This window comes from Pecten maximus, chromosome 12 (assembly GCF_902652985.1).
Source record: "Pecten maximus chromosome 12, xPecMax1.1, whole genome shotgun sequence".
Lineage (NCBI taxonomy): Eukaryota > Metazoa > Mollusca > Bivalvia > Pectinida > Pectinidae > Pecten > Pecten maximus.
In genome coordinates, this window is record NC_047026.1 from 18,189,593 (window position 1) to 18,204,687 (window position 15,095).

At 40.5% G+C, this 15,095-nt stretch overlaps 1 protein-coding gene across 2 annotated transcripts in view; it reads left to right on the plus strand.

The window, feature by feature from the left end:
* The window catches only part of LOC117339869 (conoCAP-like), a 56,353-nt gene that overhangs the window by 13,010 nt on the left and 28,248 nt on the right, over positions 1-15,095 (plus strand). Inside the window, exon 2 of one of the 2 annotated variants that reach the window (XM_033901578.1) lies at positions 13,078-13,352. In XM_033901578.1, coding sequence (XP_033757469.1) covers positions 13,239-13,352 — 114 coding nt within the window. In that variant the 5' untranslated portion in view covers positions 13,078-13,238. Of the gene's footprint in view, positions 1-12,992; positions 13,353-15,095 lie in introns of those variants that run through there. The other variant, XM_033901577.1, reaches the window with a different exon arrangement.

The window sequence follows — 15,095 nt, forward strand, 5'->3', positions numbered from 1 at the left end:
TGTAGTTTCTCGGAATCATCAACAAAATGCTGTGGATGATGACAGTTTCATATGTAGCTACTTTGTGTAAGATACAGCAGCCAACAATTTTAAGTCACACAAATAATTGAACCTGGAAAATATTCATGCCGTTATGCTCTATAACACACAACAGAAGCATTTGTTTGACCTTGAAATGCAAATGGCGGCTGTGAATAATATCAAACAACAAATATGGCACAAATGGAGATATTTCAGTCAAATAGAAATGATCCTATATCGTACTAATAAGACATCTAATCATATAAAGAAGGAACGTTTTCAAGACAAATAGTTAAACTGTGGACTTTTGGGCTTTATTAAAAATTATGCATCTTTTATTTCAAACTTAGCTACTGAACAATTTATCCTAAAAACAATCTTCATTCCCTGTTCAGGGTTCTCAATAGCGTCTAATTAGAGCATATTAGGAGTTTGAATTGTCCCTCTATATTCCAAATTTGTGTGATATTATTCACAGCCGCCATCCTTGTACAAATAAATGAAAATGTCCTATTTAATGATTTAGACATTTGTAAGCATTACGACATAGCTCTTTTGTGTAATATATGTGATACATATGAGCCAATTGTGTTCTCTTGGAACATGCATTTCCGCATGTTTTGTCGAAATTTACAAACAGCTTAACAAACTAAATGTCAACAACAAGACCTATGATTAGCCGTGATACACATCAAACAATTAATCAAGTTACTCCTGTTAAATTGTCTCAGAGAAGTGATTTATAGGTTTGCAAAATATCACAGGATTTGCTCTTTAGATGGACCTTAATGGCGGCCTCTCATGGCTACGAGATGTATACGTGTGGTGAATGTGTGTGTATTTTGGGAGATCACGGTTTGCTGATGTTTGTTTCCTCGCAGAACTGATGCCGATATTATAGTGATAAGTTACAATGGATGAACCAGCTGTCACACTCCTCAAGTACCATTTTATAGACTCTAGTGAGTCTCGGCTCTGGACAGAATCTAAAGCCTTCCTCATTGGAGCGAACGCTCAACTAAAGGCCAAGAGCGGGGCAATGTCAAGAGTGATAAGGAAGAAGAAAGACTTGGAAAGAGAGAAAATATAAGATCCCAAATTAAGTCGCCGCTTATGAATCATGCAATGGGGACGGCAGTTATAATTCTTAAATGCAGGACTCCAACATGGAAGGTGAAAGTATTAGCAAGCGATACACAGTAGTAGGGCAGAAGAGAATCGCAAAAGTAAGGGGCGGGAAATACAATGGAGGAATGGATAACAGAACGAACAAGGGAGGGATGAAAACTGCAAATACCAGAAAGGGACTAAATAATGAAAAACAGAAAAAAAAAGATCAATAAGGAAAAGGGATGAATGAAACATGAAATAAGAGAAAACGGTCAAATAAAGGTTAGGTATTGAATAGGGGGGAAATGAAGACAGAAGGAAAGACGATATGACGGAGGAGGAGGAGGAGGAGGTAGTGAGTGGGTGGGAAAGGAAGACGGAAGGAAAGACGATATGACGGAGGAGGAGGAGGAGGTAATGAGTGGGTGGGAAAGGAAGACAGAAGGAAAGACGATATGACGGAGGAAGAGGAGGTAATGAGTGGGTGGGAAAGGAAGACAGGAGGAAAGAAGATATGACAGAGGAGGATGAGGTAGTGAGTGGGTGGGAAAGGAAGACAGAAGGAAAGACGATATGACGGAGGAAGAGGAGGTCATGAGTGGGTGGGAAAGGAAGACAGAAGGAAAGACGATATGACAGAGGAGGATGAGGTAGTGAGTGGGTGGAAAAGGAAGACAGAAGGAAAGACGATATGACGGAGGAAGAGGAGGTAATGAGTGGGTGGGAAAGGAAGACAGAAGGAAAGACGATATGACAGAGGAGGATGAGGTAGTGAGTGGGTGGGAAAGGAAGACAGGAGGAAAGAAGATATGACAGAGGAGGATGAGGTAGTGAGTGGGTGGGAAAGGAAGACAGAAGGAAAAACGATATGACGGAGGAAGAGGAGGTAATGAGTGGGTGGGAAATGAAGACAGGAGGAAAGAAGATATGACAGAGGAGGATGAGGTAGTGAGTGGGTGGGAAAGGAAGACAGAAGGAAAGACGATATGACGGAGGAAGAGGAGGTAATGAGTGGGTGGGAAAGGAAGACAGGAGGAAAGAAGATATGACGGAGGAGGAGGAGGTAAAGAGTGGGTGGGAAAGGAAGACAGGAGGAAAGACGATATGACGGAGGAAGAGGAGGTAATGAGTGGGTGGGAAAGGAAGACAGAAGGAAAGACGATATGACGGAGGAGGATGAGGTAGTGAGTGGGTGGGAAAGGAAGACAGGAGGAAAGAAGATATGACAGAGGAGGATGAGGTAGTGAGTGGGTGGAAAAGGAAGACAGAAGGAAAGACGATATGACGGAGGAAGAGGAGGTAATGAGTGGGTGGGAAAGGAAGACAGAAGGAAAGACGATATGACAGAGGAGGATGAGGTAGTGAGTGGGTGGGAAAGGAAAACAGAAGGAAAGAAGATATGACGGAGGAGGAGGAGGTAATGAGTGGATGGGAAGGAAGACAGAAGGAAAGACGATATGACGGAGGAAGAGGAGGTAATGAGTGGGTGGGAAAGGAAGACAGAAGGAAAGACGATATGACAGAGGAGGATGAGGTAGTGAGTGGGTGGAAAAGGAAGACAGAAGGAAAGACGATATGACGGAGGAGGAGGAGGTAATGAGTGGGTGGGAAAGGAAGACAGAAGGAAAGACGATATGACAGAGGAGGATGAGGTAGTGAGTGGGTGGGAAAGGAAGACAGGAGGAAAGACGATATGACAGAGGAGGATGAGGTAGTGAGTGGGTGGGAAAGGAAGACAGAAGGAAAAACGATATGACGGAGGAAGAGGAGGTAATGAGTGGGTGGGAAAGGAAGACAGGAGGAAAGAAGATATGACAGAGGAGGATGAGGTAGTGAGTGGGTGGGAAAGGAAGACAGAAGGAAAGACGATATGACGGAGGAAGAGGAGGTAATGAGTGGGTGGGAAAGGAAGACAGGAGGAAAGAAGATATGACGGAGGAAGAGGAGGTAAAGAGTGGGTGGGAAAGGAAGACAGGAGGAAAGACGATATGACGGAGGAAGAGGAGGTAATGAGTGGGTGGGAAAGGAAGACAGAAGGAAAGACGATATGACGGAGGAGGAGGAGGTAGTGAGTGGGTGGGAAAGGAAGATAGAAGGAAAGGCGATATGATGGAGGAGGAGGTAGTGAGTGGGTGGGAAAGGAAGACAGAAGGAAAGACGATTTGATGGAGGAGGAGGTAGTGAGTAGATGGGAAAGGAAGACAGAAGGAAAGAAGATATGACGGAGGAGGAGGAGGTAATGAGTGGATGGGAAGGAAGACAGAAGGAAAGACGATATCACGGAGGAGGAGGTAATGAGGAAGTAGGAAATGAGGTATATTAAGGGGATAGTAAGTGTATGACGTATGAGGTTTGATGGAAGAGATGAGTTGTATGATCGAGAAGTGTATGATGGGAAGGAAAGGGAATGTATGGTTAGAGGGGAAGGCGATTGATTGGAGGGGCAAGTGAATGATGGGAGGAAGGGGTCATGATGGTAGTAGGGTATGAGGGAAGGAGGAGGTGTATGATGGGAGAGGGGAGGTGTATGGTTGGAGGGAGGAGGTGTATGATGCGTAGGAGGAGGTGTATTATTGGTAGGAGGAGGTGTATTATTGGTAGGAGGAGGTGTATGATGGGTAGGAGGAGGTGTATGATGGGTAGGAGGAGGTGTATGATGGGTAGGAGGAGGTGTATGATGGGTAGGAGGAGGTGTATGATGGGTAGGAGGTGTATGATGGGTAGGAGGAGTGTATGGTGGGTAGGAGGAGGTGTATTATTGGTAGGAGGAGGGTGTATGATGGGTAGGAGGAGGTGTATGATGAGTGGGAGGAGGTGTATGATGGGTAGGAGGAGGTGTATGATGGGTAGGAAGAGGTGTATGATGGGTAGGAGGAGGTGTATGATGGGTAGGAGGAGTGTATGGTGGGTAGGAGGAGGTGTATTATTGGTAGGAGGAGGTGTATGATGGGTAGGAGGAGGTGTATGATGGGTAGGAGGAGGTGTATAATGAGTAGGAGGAGGTGTATTATTGGTAGGAGGAGGTGTATGATGGGTAGGAGGAGGTGTATGATGGGTAGGAGGAGGTGTATGATGGGTAGGAGGAGGTGTATGATGGGTAGGAGGAGGTGTATTATTGGTAGGAGGAGGTGTATGATGGGTAGGAGGAGGTGTATGATGGGTAGGAGGAGGTGTATGATGGGTAGGAGGAGGTGTATGATGGGTAGGAGGAGGTGTATGATGGGTAGGAGGTGTATGATGGGTAGGAGGAGGTGTATGATGGGTAGGAGGAGGTGTATGATGGGTAGGAGGAGGTGTATGATGGGTAGGAGGTGTATGATGGGTAGGAGGAGGTGTATGATGGGTAGGAGGAGGTGTATGATTGGTAGGAGGAGGTGTATGATGGGTAGGAGGAGGTGTATGATGGGTAGGAGGAGGTGTTTGATGGGTAGGAGGAGGTGTATGATGGGAAGGAGGAAGTGTATGGTGGGTAGGAGGAGGTGTATGATGGGTAGGAGGGGGTGTATGATGGGTAGGAGGAGGTGTATGATGGGTAGGAGGTGTATGATGGGTTAGAGGAGGTGTATTATTGGTAGGAGGAGGTGTATGATGGGTAGGAGGAGGTGTATGATGGGTAGGAGGAGGTGTATGATGGGAAGGAGGAAGTGTATGGTGGGTAGGAGGAGGTGTATGATGGGTAGGAGGGGGTGTATGATGGGTAGGAGGAGGTGTATGATGGGTAGGAGGAGATGTATGATGGGTAGGAGGTGTATGATGGGTAGGAGGTGTATGATGGATATGAGGTGTATTATTTTAGGAGGGGAGATTGGAGGTGCTTCCAAACAGAAGTATATTTTACTGAAATATACATCAAGGACATTTTTGAAATAGTAAATTCATTTCTTTTCAGTCCTTCCCAACTTGTTACTTGTGATTCGGCTGCCATTTTAACTGCAGTATTTTAAATTAATTTATTAGAAAACCATTTATCCAAAAATTATGTAAATGAGCCGTGCATAAAATCGATATCAAAATCAGCTGTAATTAAATAAAAACCTGTCATGTTCATCGCTTATATTCAAAGGTAGCTCTGCAAATAAAACATTAACTCCAGGGGCTGTGCATATTTCGGACTTTTCATTTCTATCCGGCGGATGAGTATTTTCTTTTTCATAACAAATAAAGAATGTTTAGAGTTCCCATCACAATCTGTCAGCCAATTAATCATATGCAATGAATTGATCCGGTGTTTTTACATTTCCCTCCAGTTCTGTTTCCCTGCGCTATCATATAGCATCAAGGTGGTAGCGATTGATCCTCCCGGGGGGCCTTATACAAAGTTTACGCGCCAAATTGTATACTGGTGTACTGTTGTGGGGTCGTTTTCTATGCTAATTTCGATGGATTAGGATACGATTTTAGAGCATATAGCTGCCAGACAACGGTCAGTGATAGGTTAGGAAGGGTATGAAAATTTAATGATTTCAAATGTCAGTCAGTCCAAGCTGGTGATGATCCCAGTATATTGATCTGTATGGGGATACTCCACTAACGCCGATCCGTTTGGAATTGGATCAAGGACGGAAAGCTAAAATACATCGTTCATGGCTAACTTTGGTAACGGTCACAACAGAGCACACAGTTTAGCTTTCAAAACAGAAAGCAGAAATTACCTGTCCAAATCGAACACTTTATCAACTTCTGTAAACCGATCACTTCATTAAACTGTCTAAACCGAACACTTTTTCAACCTGTCGAAACGAACACTGTATTACTCTCTGTTGTAACTGAACACATGCTTGACATTTATCCAAAATGATGTTTTAGATGTTTTACTCTAAAAAGCACACAACCGAGTAAAATATTTCATTCATCTTTTATTTTTCAATATCTACATAACAAATCCAATGGGCCTGTATTGTGCATCTGTTTTCAGTTTACGAAGTACTTTCATGGAAGATTTAATTGGTGTGCATTTCTAAGCTGATTTAGTTCCATGGACCTGGGGCTCCATCTATACCGTTCAGTAGCTGTTGCATGTCATGAATCGGGACCTTGGAAATTCCGTGTAAGGAACAAAGCATATGAAAATTTGAGTCCCTTTGACCCCTGTGACCTTAAAGTGGGTCAAAGTTATCCATTTGAACAAACTTGGTTGTCCTTAATCTCATTATGCATCTTGTCAAATATCACCGTCCTGAGCCTCTTGGTTAATGATACTACTGACATATTGACCCCTGTGACGTAACAGTAGGTCAATGTTATTTATTCCAGTATATTACTGATTCAACTAAGACTACCCAATCGGAAAGCAACTCGGGCCTTTCTGTCATATCTTCGGAAAAACCGAAAGGCCCAGTGGTTTTCGGATTGTAACATTGCCGTGTGCCTTTTGATGCATGAGAGGGAGTCTTGGCTCATTTTGAAAAAAGTAGCCCTCAATCACAGCATGTTACTGCCAAAATATTGCTCCGAATCTAGAAATCGTTTAATAGGAAGTATTGACGCCGGAATAACGGACGACGGGCGGGCGGAAGACCGACAGCCATCTGGCAGGTTAGCTAAAAACGAATAGTATTATTTCATAAAACTCCTCCGATTTCTAGGTTCCCACTCATGCTGAAATTGAGGTCTTGGGTACAGACCCCTCGGGCTTTAAATGAGAGGGTGATTGTCATATTAAAGATGGCCTCTAAGTAATTATGATGGCTGACTGTAAGATCTTCTGAAGTTACTTATAGTGAGGTTGACATTAATGAAAAAAAAAAACAATAATTTTGTTTGAATATGAAAATTTTGTGGAACGGTAGCCAAATATGGGAGTGAAACAGACGAGACTTCGATTAAGATCACGCATATTGCATTATTTTGAAAGCACCGATGTCAAGTCTAGTAAGATTCAAACAGATACTCTCAGGGGAAATTAGCCTGTCGTAATATTTAGGGTTCTCAACTTAAAGTATTAAATTACCCCGACTACGACTGTCATATTTCAAAATATAATTTATTAAAACAATAAAATTACTTCTTTGAGAATATTAACACTTTGTAGTAATTACAACTTTCAAAGTGATGTAATTTGTTTTCGTGTATTACGTTAGTGATTTTTGTGTATTGCATCACTGTATGCTGTGAATTACGTTGGTGTTTTTGTATGTTACGTAAGTATATTTTGCTTATTACTGTATTAAAACAAACCACTCTTGCGTAAAACGCAATAGTGTTGATATCTTATATATCCCGTCACTCCGTTTTGTAATTATTTAACCTTTCCGTCATATGCAGTCATAGGAAAAACAGCACAAGTTAACGGATTTGTCATTAATTATTTCAAAAAGGAAACGTATGGAACGCCAAATTAACATATATTCAATTCATTGAACATATCTTCAATTACCAGGTTCAATTAATTGAAGATAGGTCCAATTATTTGTACCTATCTTTAATTATTTAAAGATAGGTACAATTGAATTGAACTTATCTTTAATTAAATTGGACCTATCTTCAATTGAATTGAACCTTTCTCTAATTAAATTGAACCCATCTTCAATTATTTGAAATAGATTCAATTGATTGAATATATGTTAATTGGGCGTTCCATATAGAAACGGATGAAAACAGAGGATAACAAGCCTGTTGTACCGGGGATACATATAAGCATTAACAGACTGAGCGGTTTTATAACATGCAGATCTGTAAAACACACTCATCTCAAAAATATCTACATATTTTTATTTGTTTGTTTGTCTGCTTGTTGGGTTTATCGCCCCGTGAAGGGTCATTTTGAGGCGGGGTCTCCTTGTAGTAGTTAATGACTACCTCACTGAACAACATACGGGACCCGCCGCATGCCGTACTTGGTCAAGGTTTTCAATGCAGTTCTATGTTTATGTTAATATTTTGGGTCCTGTTACCGACTTTGAGCTGGAATTATGGTTCGTTAACCTATGATGTCGCTACTCTTTGTTGTTTTTTTCTATGATATTTAAATTAATGCTGATTTAGAATTCCAGTTCAGCAACGCGGAAGTCGATTTACGGAAGTGTCTTTGATAAATACCGAATCTGTTAGCCAATAGTAAACCTGAAAATTTAAAAAAAAATTTAAAAAAGCATAACATATTGTCTTCTTTGTCTGCAGGAAAACATGCGATCACATTTTCTCTCTGAAGCTTGAAGCATAACAGCGTTTTTTTTTGTTTTTTTTTTTTTGCATTTGAGAGAATGTAGTCGTCTGTTACGACCGGAAAAACGGAAAGTAGTGCCACCTATTGATTATTTCAGGGCCGGTAACTAACAGTTTGGTTACAGCTTTATCAGTGTAACAGAGCTCATGTTTAATTAAACTTAAATCGCTGTCTCCGCATGAGATCGAACCCAGGACCTCTGGATTACTAGTGTATCGCTCAGCCGATTGAGTTGAAGAGAAGTTCTTTGTAGCTGAGAGGTGTATTGTGGGTGGTATTTACCAGGGTTACAACAGTAAATTAACTCTGATATAAAACAGCAATGTCTGAATCTGAAAAAAATGGATATATTTAATTGATTTTATCATTATTTTAAACTCTAGACTACTATTTAATAACCTGCTAATGACGTCAGCGTACTCTAGTAAGAATACACTGTAACCACGCACTAGATAAAAGCCAACTCATCATTCACATTTTATGATTGATGTTTTCTAATAGAAATCAACACTGTAACTTGTTTCAACCGCTATTCGTAAATCGTGTAGCAATATAATGATTCTGGCTATGGAGAACATCCCTCATGTACAGGCCATAATTCAAATACACTACTTACTAATGGCAATTTCTAGGAATGCAAACAATAATAAGAAATCTATATGAATTGATATATTATTTTCGAAGATTTAATATTATGGACAAAATTCCACCGCGATATCAAACCAACCCCGTATGCTTGGATACACAGCTAATCCAATATATCTTTATGACGGATAGCAAATCAGCCTGTATACATTGTTAATCCAGTATTTACCATGCAAGTCTGGATATATCGTTAATCCATTATCTACCAGGTCCGTCTGGATACATTACTAATCCGGTATCTAACACGTCTGTCTGGATACATTACTAATCCGGTATCTACCGCGTCTGTCTGGATACATTACTAATCCGGTATATACCGCGTCAGTCTGGATACATTACTAATCCGGTATATACCGCGTCAGTCTGGATACATTACTAATCCGGTATATACCGCGTCAGTCTGGATACATGACTAATCCAGTATCTACCGCGTCAGTCTGGATACATTACTAATCCGGTATCTACCGCGTCTGTCTGGATACATTACTAATCCGGTATATACCGCGTCAGTCTGGATACATTACTAATCCGGTATATACCGCGTCAGTTTGGATACATTACTAATCCGGTATTTACCGCGTCAGTCTGGATACATTACTAATCCGGTATATACCACGAGTGTCTGGATACATTACTAATCCGGTATATACCGCGTCAGTCTGGATACATTACTAATCCGGTATATACCGCGTCAGTCTGGATACATTACTAATCCGGTATATACCGCGTCAGTCTGGATACATTACTAATCCGGTATATACCGCGTCTGTCTGGATACATTACTAATCCGGTATATACCACGTCAGTCTGGATACATTGCTAATCTGGTATCTATCACGTCCGTCTGGATACATTACTAATCCGGTATATACCGCGTCTGTCTGGATACATTACTAATCCGGTATATACCACGTCTGTCTGGATACATTACTAATCCGGTATATACCGCGTCAGTCTGGATACATTACTAATCTGGTATCTATCACGTCTGTCTGGATACATTACTAATCCGGTATCTACCGCGTCAGTCTGGATACATTACTAATCCGGTATATACCACGTCAGTCTGGATACATTACTAATCCGGTATCTACCGCGTCAGTCTGGATACATTACTAATCCGGTATATACCACGTCAGTCTGGATACATTACTAATCCAGTATATACCGCGTCAGTCTGGATACATTACTAATCCGGTATCTACCGCGTCAGTCTGGATACATTACTAATCCGGTATATACCGCGTCAGTCTGGATACATTACTAATCCGGTATATACCGCGTCAGTCTGGATACATTACTAATCCGGTATATACCGCGTCAGTCTGGATACATTACTAATCCGGTATATACCGCGTCAGTCTGGATACATTACTAATCCGGTATATACCACGAGTGTCTGGATACATTACTAATCCGGTATCTACCGCGTCAGTCTGGATACATTACTAATCCGGTATATACCGCGTCAGTCTGGATACATTACTAATCCGGTATATACCACGTCAGTCTGGATACATTACTAATCCGGTATATACCGCGTCTGTCTGGATACATTACTAATCCGGTATCTACCACGTCAGTCTTGATACATTGCTAATCCGGTATCTACCACGTCAGTCTGGATACATTGCTAATCTGGTATCTATCACGTCAGTCTGGATACATTACTAATCCGGTATATACCGCGTCAGTCTGGATACATTACTAATCCGGTATCTACTGCGTCAGTCTGGATACATCACTAATCCGGTATCTACCACGTCATTCTGGATACATTACTAATTCGGTATATACCACGTCAGTCTGGATACTTTACTAATCCGGTATATACCGCGTCTGTCTGGATACATAACTAATCCGGTATATACCGCGTCAGTCTGAATACATTACTAATCCGGTATATACCGCGTCAGTCTGGATACATTACTAATCCGGTATCTACCACGTCAGTCTGGATACATTACTAATCCGGTATCTACCACGTCAGTCTGGATACATTGCTAATCTGGTATCTATCACGTCCGTCTGGATACATTACTAATCCGGTATATACCGCGTCTGTCTGGATACATTACTAATCCGGTATATACCACGTCTGTCTGGATACATTACTAATCCGGTATATACCGCGTCAGTCTGGATACATTACTAATCTGGTATCTATCACGTCTGTCTGGATACATTACTAATCCGGTATCTACCGCGTCAGTCTGGATACATTACTAATCCGGTATATACCACGTCAGTCTGGATACATTACTAATCCGGTATCTACCGCGTCAGTCTGGATACATTACTAATCCGGTATATACCACGTCAGTCTGGATACATTACTAATCCAGTATATACCGCGTCAGTCTGGATACATTACTAATCCGGTATCTACCGCGTCAGTCTGGATACATTACTAATCCGGTATATACCGCGTCAGTCTGGATACATTACTAATCCGGTATATACCGCGTCAGTCTGGATACATTACTAATCCGGTATATACCGCGTCAGTCTGGATACATTACTAATCCGGTATATACCGCGTCAGTCTGGATACATTACTAATCCGGTATATACCACGAGTGTCTGGATACATTACTAATCCGGTATCTACCGCGTCAGTCTGGATACATTACTAATCCGGTATATACCGCGTCAGTCTGGATACATTACTAATCCGGTATATACCGCGTCAGTCTGGATACATTACTAATCCGGTATATACCGCGTCTGTCTGGATACATTACTAATCCGGTATCTACCACGTCAGTCTTGATACATTACTAATCCGGTATCTACCACGTCAGTCTGGATACATTGCTAATCTGGTATCTATCACGTCCGTCTGGATACATTACTAATCCGGTATATACCGCGTCAGTCTGGATACATTACTAATCCGGTATCTACTGCGTCAGTCTGGATACATCACTAATCCGGTATCTACCACGTCATTCTGGATACATTACTAATTCGGTATATACCACGTCAGTCTGGATACTTTACTAATCCGGTATATACCGCGTCTGTCTGGATACATAACTAATCCGGTATATACCGCGTCAGTCTGAATACATTACTAATCCGGTATATACCGCGTCAGTCTGGATACATTACTAATCCGGTATCTACCACGTCAGTCTGGATACATTACTAATCCGGTATCTACCACGTCAGTCTGGATACATTGCTAATCTGGTATCTATCACGTCCGTCTGGATACATTACTAATCCGGTATATACCGCGTCAGTCTGGATACATGGCTTAACCGGTATCTACCAGAAGAATATTTTAATGATCATGTAACGTAGTATTTTGATCTCTTGGTAATGTGAAGTTTCTAGATTGGGGACATAAGTTAAACTTAACAAAAAAATCCAGCTTTGTATTTCTTGTCACTAATGCTTATGTTCAGCCATACTGTTCCCGAGTATGTTTTTAACCCCGCCAAAGACCTCAATTCTTTCTCTACTAGTTCTCAGAACAGCAGCCCTTCACCCGCTATAGACCCCTCACCAACCAAATATACACATTTCAGCCTTACCATTCCTGCCGAAACACCCGGCACCAAACTAACGCTGAAGTGCAAAAGGCTGCTTACCGCATAGATTATATAAATATCATGTTTAAAACAAACAAAGAGAAGACATAGGTGTGTTAGGTAGGTGTAATTGCTGTTGTCTGCTTGGGCATTATTTAAATGCGACTTTTCTCGTATTTAATTAAACATTTTCAGAGAGGGAAAACATATCCATTGAAAAAAAAGAAAATAAATTCCTTTTGATACAGCAATATTAATTTCAACAAATCCCGTACAATGTCTTTCCTGTAATTAAACAGGGAGTGTGCCGTTTGTGAATGGCACAAAACGTTAGACATCCCTATACCACAATAGACAGGAATAATATATACAGAGGTCCACCGAACCTACAGCGATCTGCCCGGATCGGTCTGATGACGTCACGTTATGTGGGAGTACTCCTACTACTGTCACAGCGCATGTTCAGTCCATGAGCGCGCGCTAGTGATGTCAATGCCATAGAGTATGAATTTTTGATAACCAGATTCACTGAAGCAAAAATACATGTATATATATTTTAGGTCCGTTTCCTCATTGTTGTCATATTAAACGTTCCAGACAAACGTTGTGTGAACAGTCCGGATTGTCTGACAGCGCCGCCAACTACCAGTTTTCTCTTGTGACAAGAGTTATATATATATACATATATATATATAAAGGGCTGTTTAACGCAGTTGGAAGTTCAGCGAGCATATCCGAGGCAACGTTATCGTCGTTTAATGATGGAACCATCTACTTTGAACATGTTGTGTCAAACAGTTTTACTTACCCTGATGTTGGCTCTCACATGCAATGCCGGGCGGTCTTTAGACGTGGACGAAGCACTGAAACAGGTAAGTAAATTTTCCTCTTATTTTCTGGAAAAAAAATAAACTTTTAAGCTATTATAAGCTTTGTTTTAAGAGTTGTGCATTCATATAATCTCATAACTATTTATACAGTCTTTTGAAATGGCAGAGAAATATTTGTCGCAATAAAACACGTGTATTCATTGCATTCTCATAAATAGAAAGGCCTTTTTTTCTTTGAAACGAAAGGGTAAAATTTCGCTATCGTACTAAAATGCGCCTATGGATAACTTTTCTGATAATTTGAACTTCGTGATATTTTCCTCTTTTAATCATTTTTCAAATGACATGGAACCTTTGTATTTAAATGTCATCCTAACATCACATATTTTAATGACTTCGTGGAATTACGACACAAATATGGACATTGCTTATTTCTCACGTTGATATACAATTCTTCTCAACTGACGACCATATTTGATATAAAACTAAATTATGGTCGTTTATTTGTTAATTGTAGTTCTTCTTCCCCCTATTTTTGGAAAGTTAAATTGACGGCCAGTTTCACAATACCGTTTATTGCTTTTTTCATTTTGTCTGTTGTTAATGTCCTTTCCTATAACAAACGTTAGGTTTTTGCGAAACATACAAACCAAGCTCATTACAGTCAAATGCTATCGATTTGCAGTTGTGTTATTGCCTATAGAGAAAAGATGATATTGATTTCTTCCTGCAATTCTTCTTTCTTAAATGCATTTTAAGTCCCTATTATCGAGCATCATAATTAGGCATTAATATGGCTTGACCCTTGAGGACTCCGCTAGAAGATTAAAACTGAAATATTTATGTTTCTACGTCTTGATAATTTTTCACAGTATTAGGGAAAGAAACAAAAAGGGCATTTACAATAAATCTCTCATGATTTGACGATTTCGTAATCAACACTTATTACCTCTGATACAAGTCATTCTGATGAAGAAATCTAAAACATAGCATATTGCCTTAATTCTTTTTTTTTTTTTAGTTCAATGAGGATATTTGTTTAGAGATACAATGTTAAGTATGATTTCGAGTGTAACTGACTGAGAAATGTTTGTACCGATAAACAAAACCTTAAAACGACATAACGGAGGGAAGGGGGGGGGGGGGGGGGGGGGGGGGGGAGGGGTCACTGAGAAGAGATGTGAGATGCAAATACGTGGGACACTCGAAATATGCTGGACACTCGAAAAACGTTAGTTTGTCATGGCATCAATGGCGTCATCTAATACACAGGGTATCCAAATTAAATATGATAGGTGTATTCTTCTACACTGGACCAAGACATTATACATATCAATATATAGAAATAATATTCTACGAGAAAAAGTTTCCGGGTAGGAACACACTTTTATCTTGGAGCAAGATATCCCGAGATTACCAGGTGATTAGTTACATGATACATTAATGGTCTTCTATTGGCGCGAGAAGTGATTCCGATATAGTGATCCTCCCATAAAAAAGGATTTCGGGATACAAATGAGAAAAAAAAAGGATTTTGATGTCACCAGGGATTATTGTATGTACATTGTGCGGTGGTGTATGTTGAGCCGGCATCCCATAGTATTGTTGTTAGTATTAAAGGATTCGACCTCGATTTACACTTAAACAAGAGAAAACTACATACTTCTAATACCAGATAGCCAAAGAATCATTTTAATATCATGCATAGCCAAGCAATTAGTGAATATTAAAATGATTCCTTATAAATCCCGTTACAGAAAATCAGCGTATTATTTGCGCGCTTTT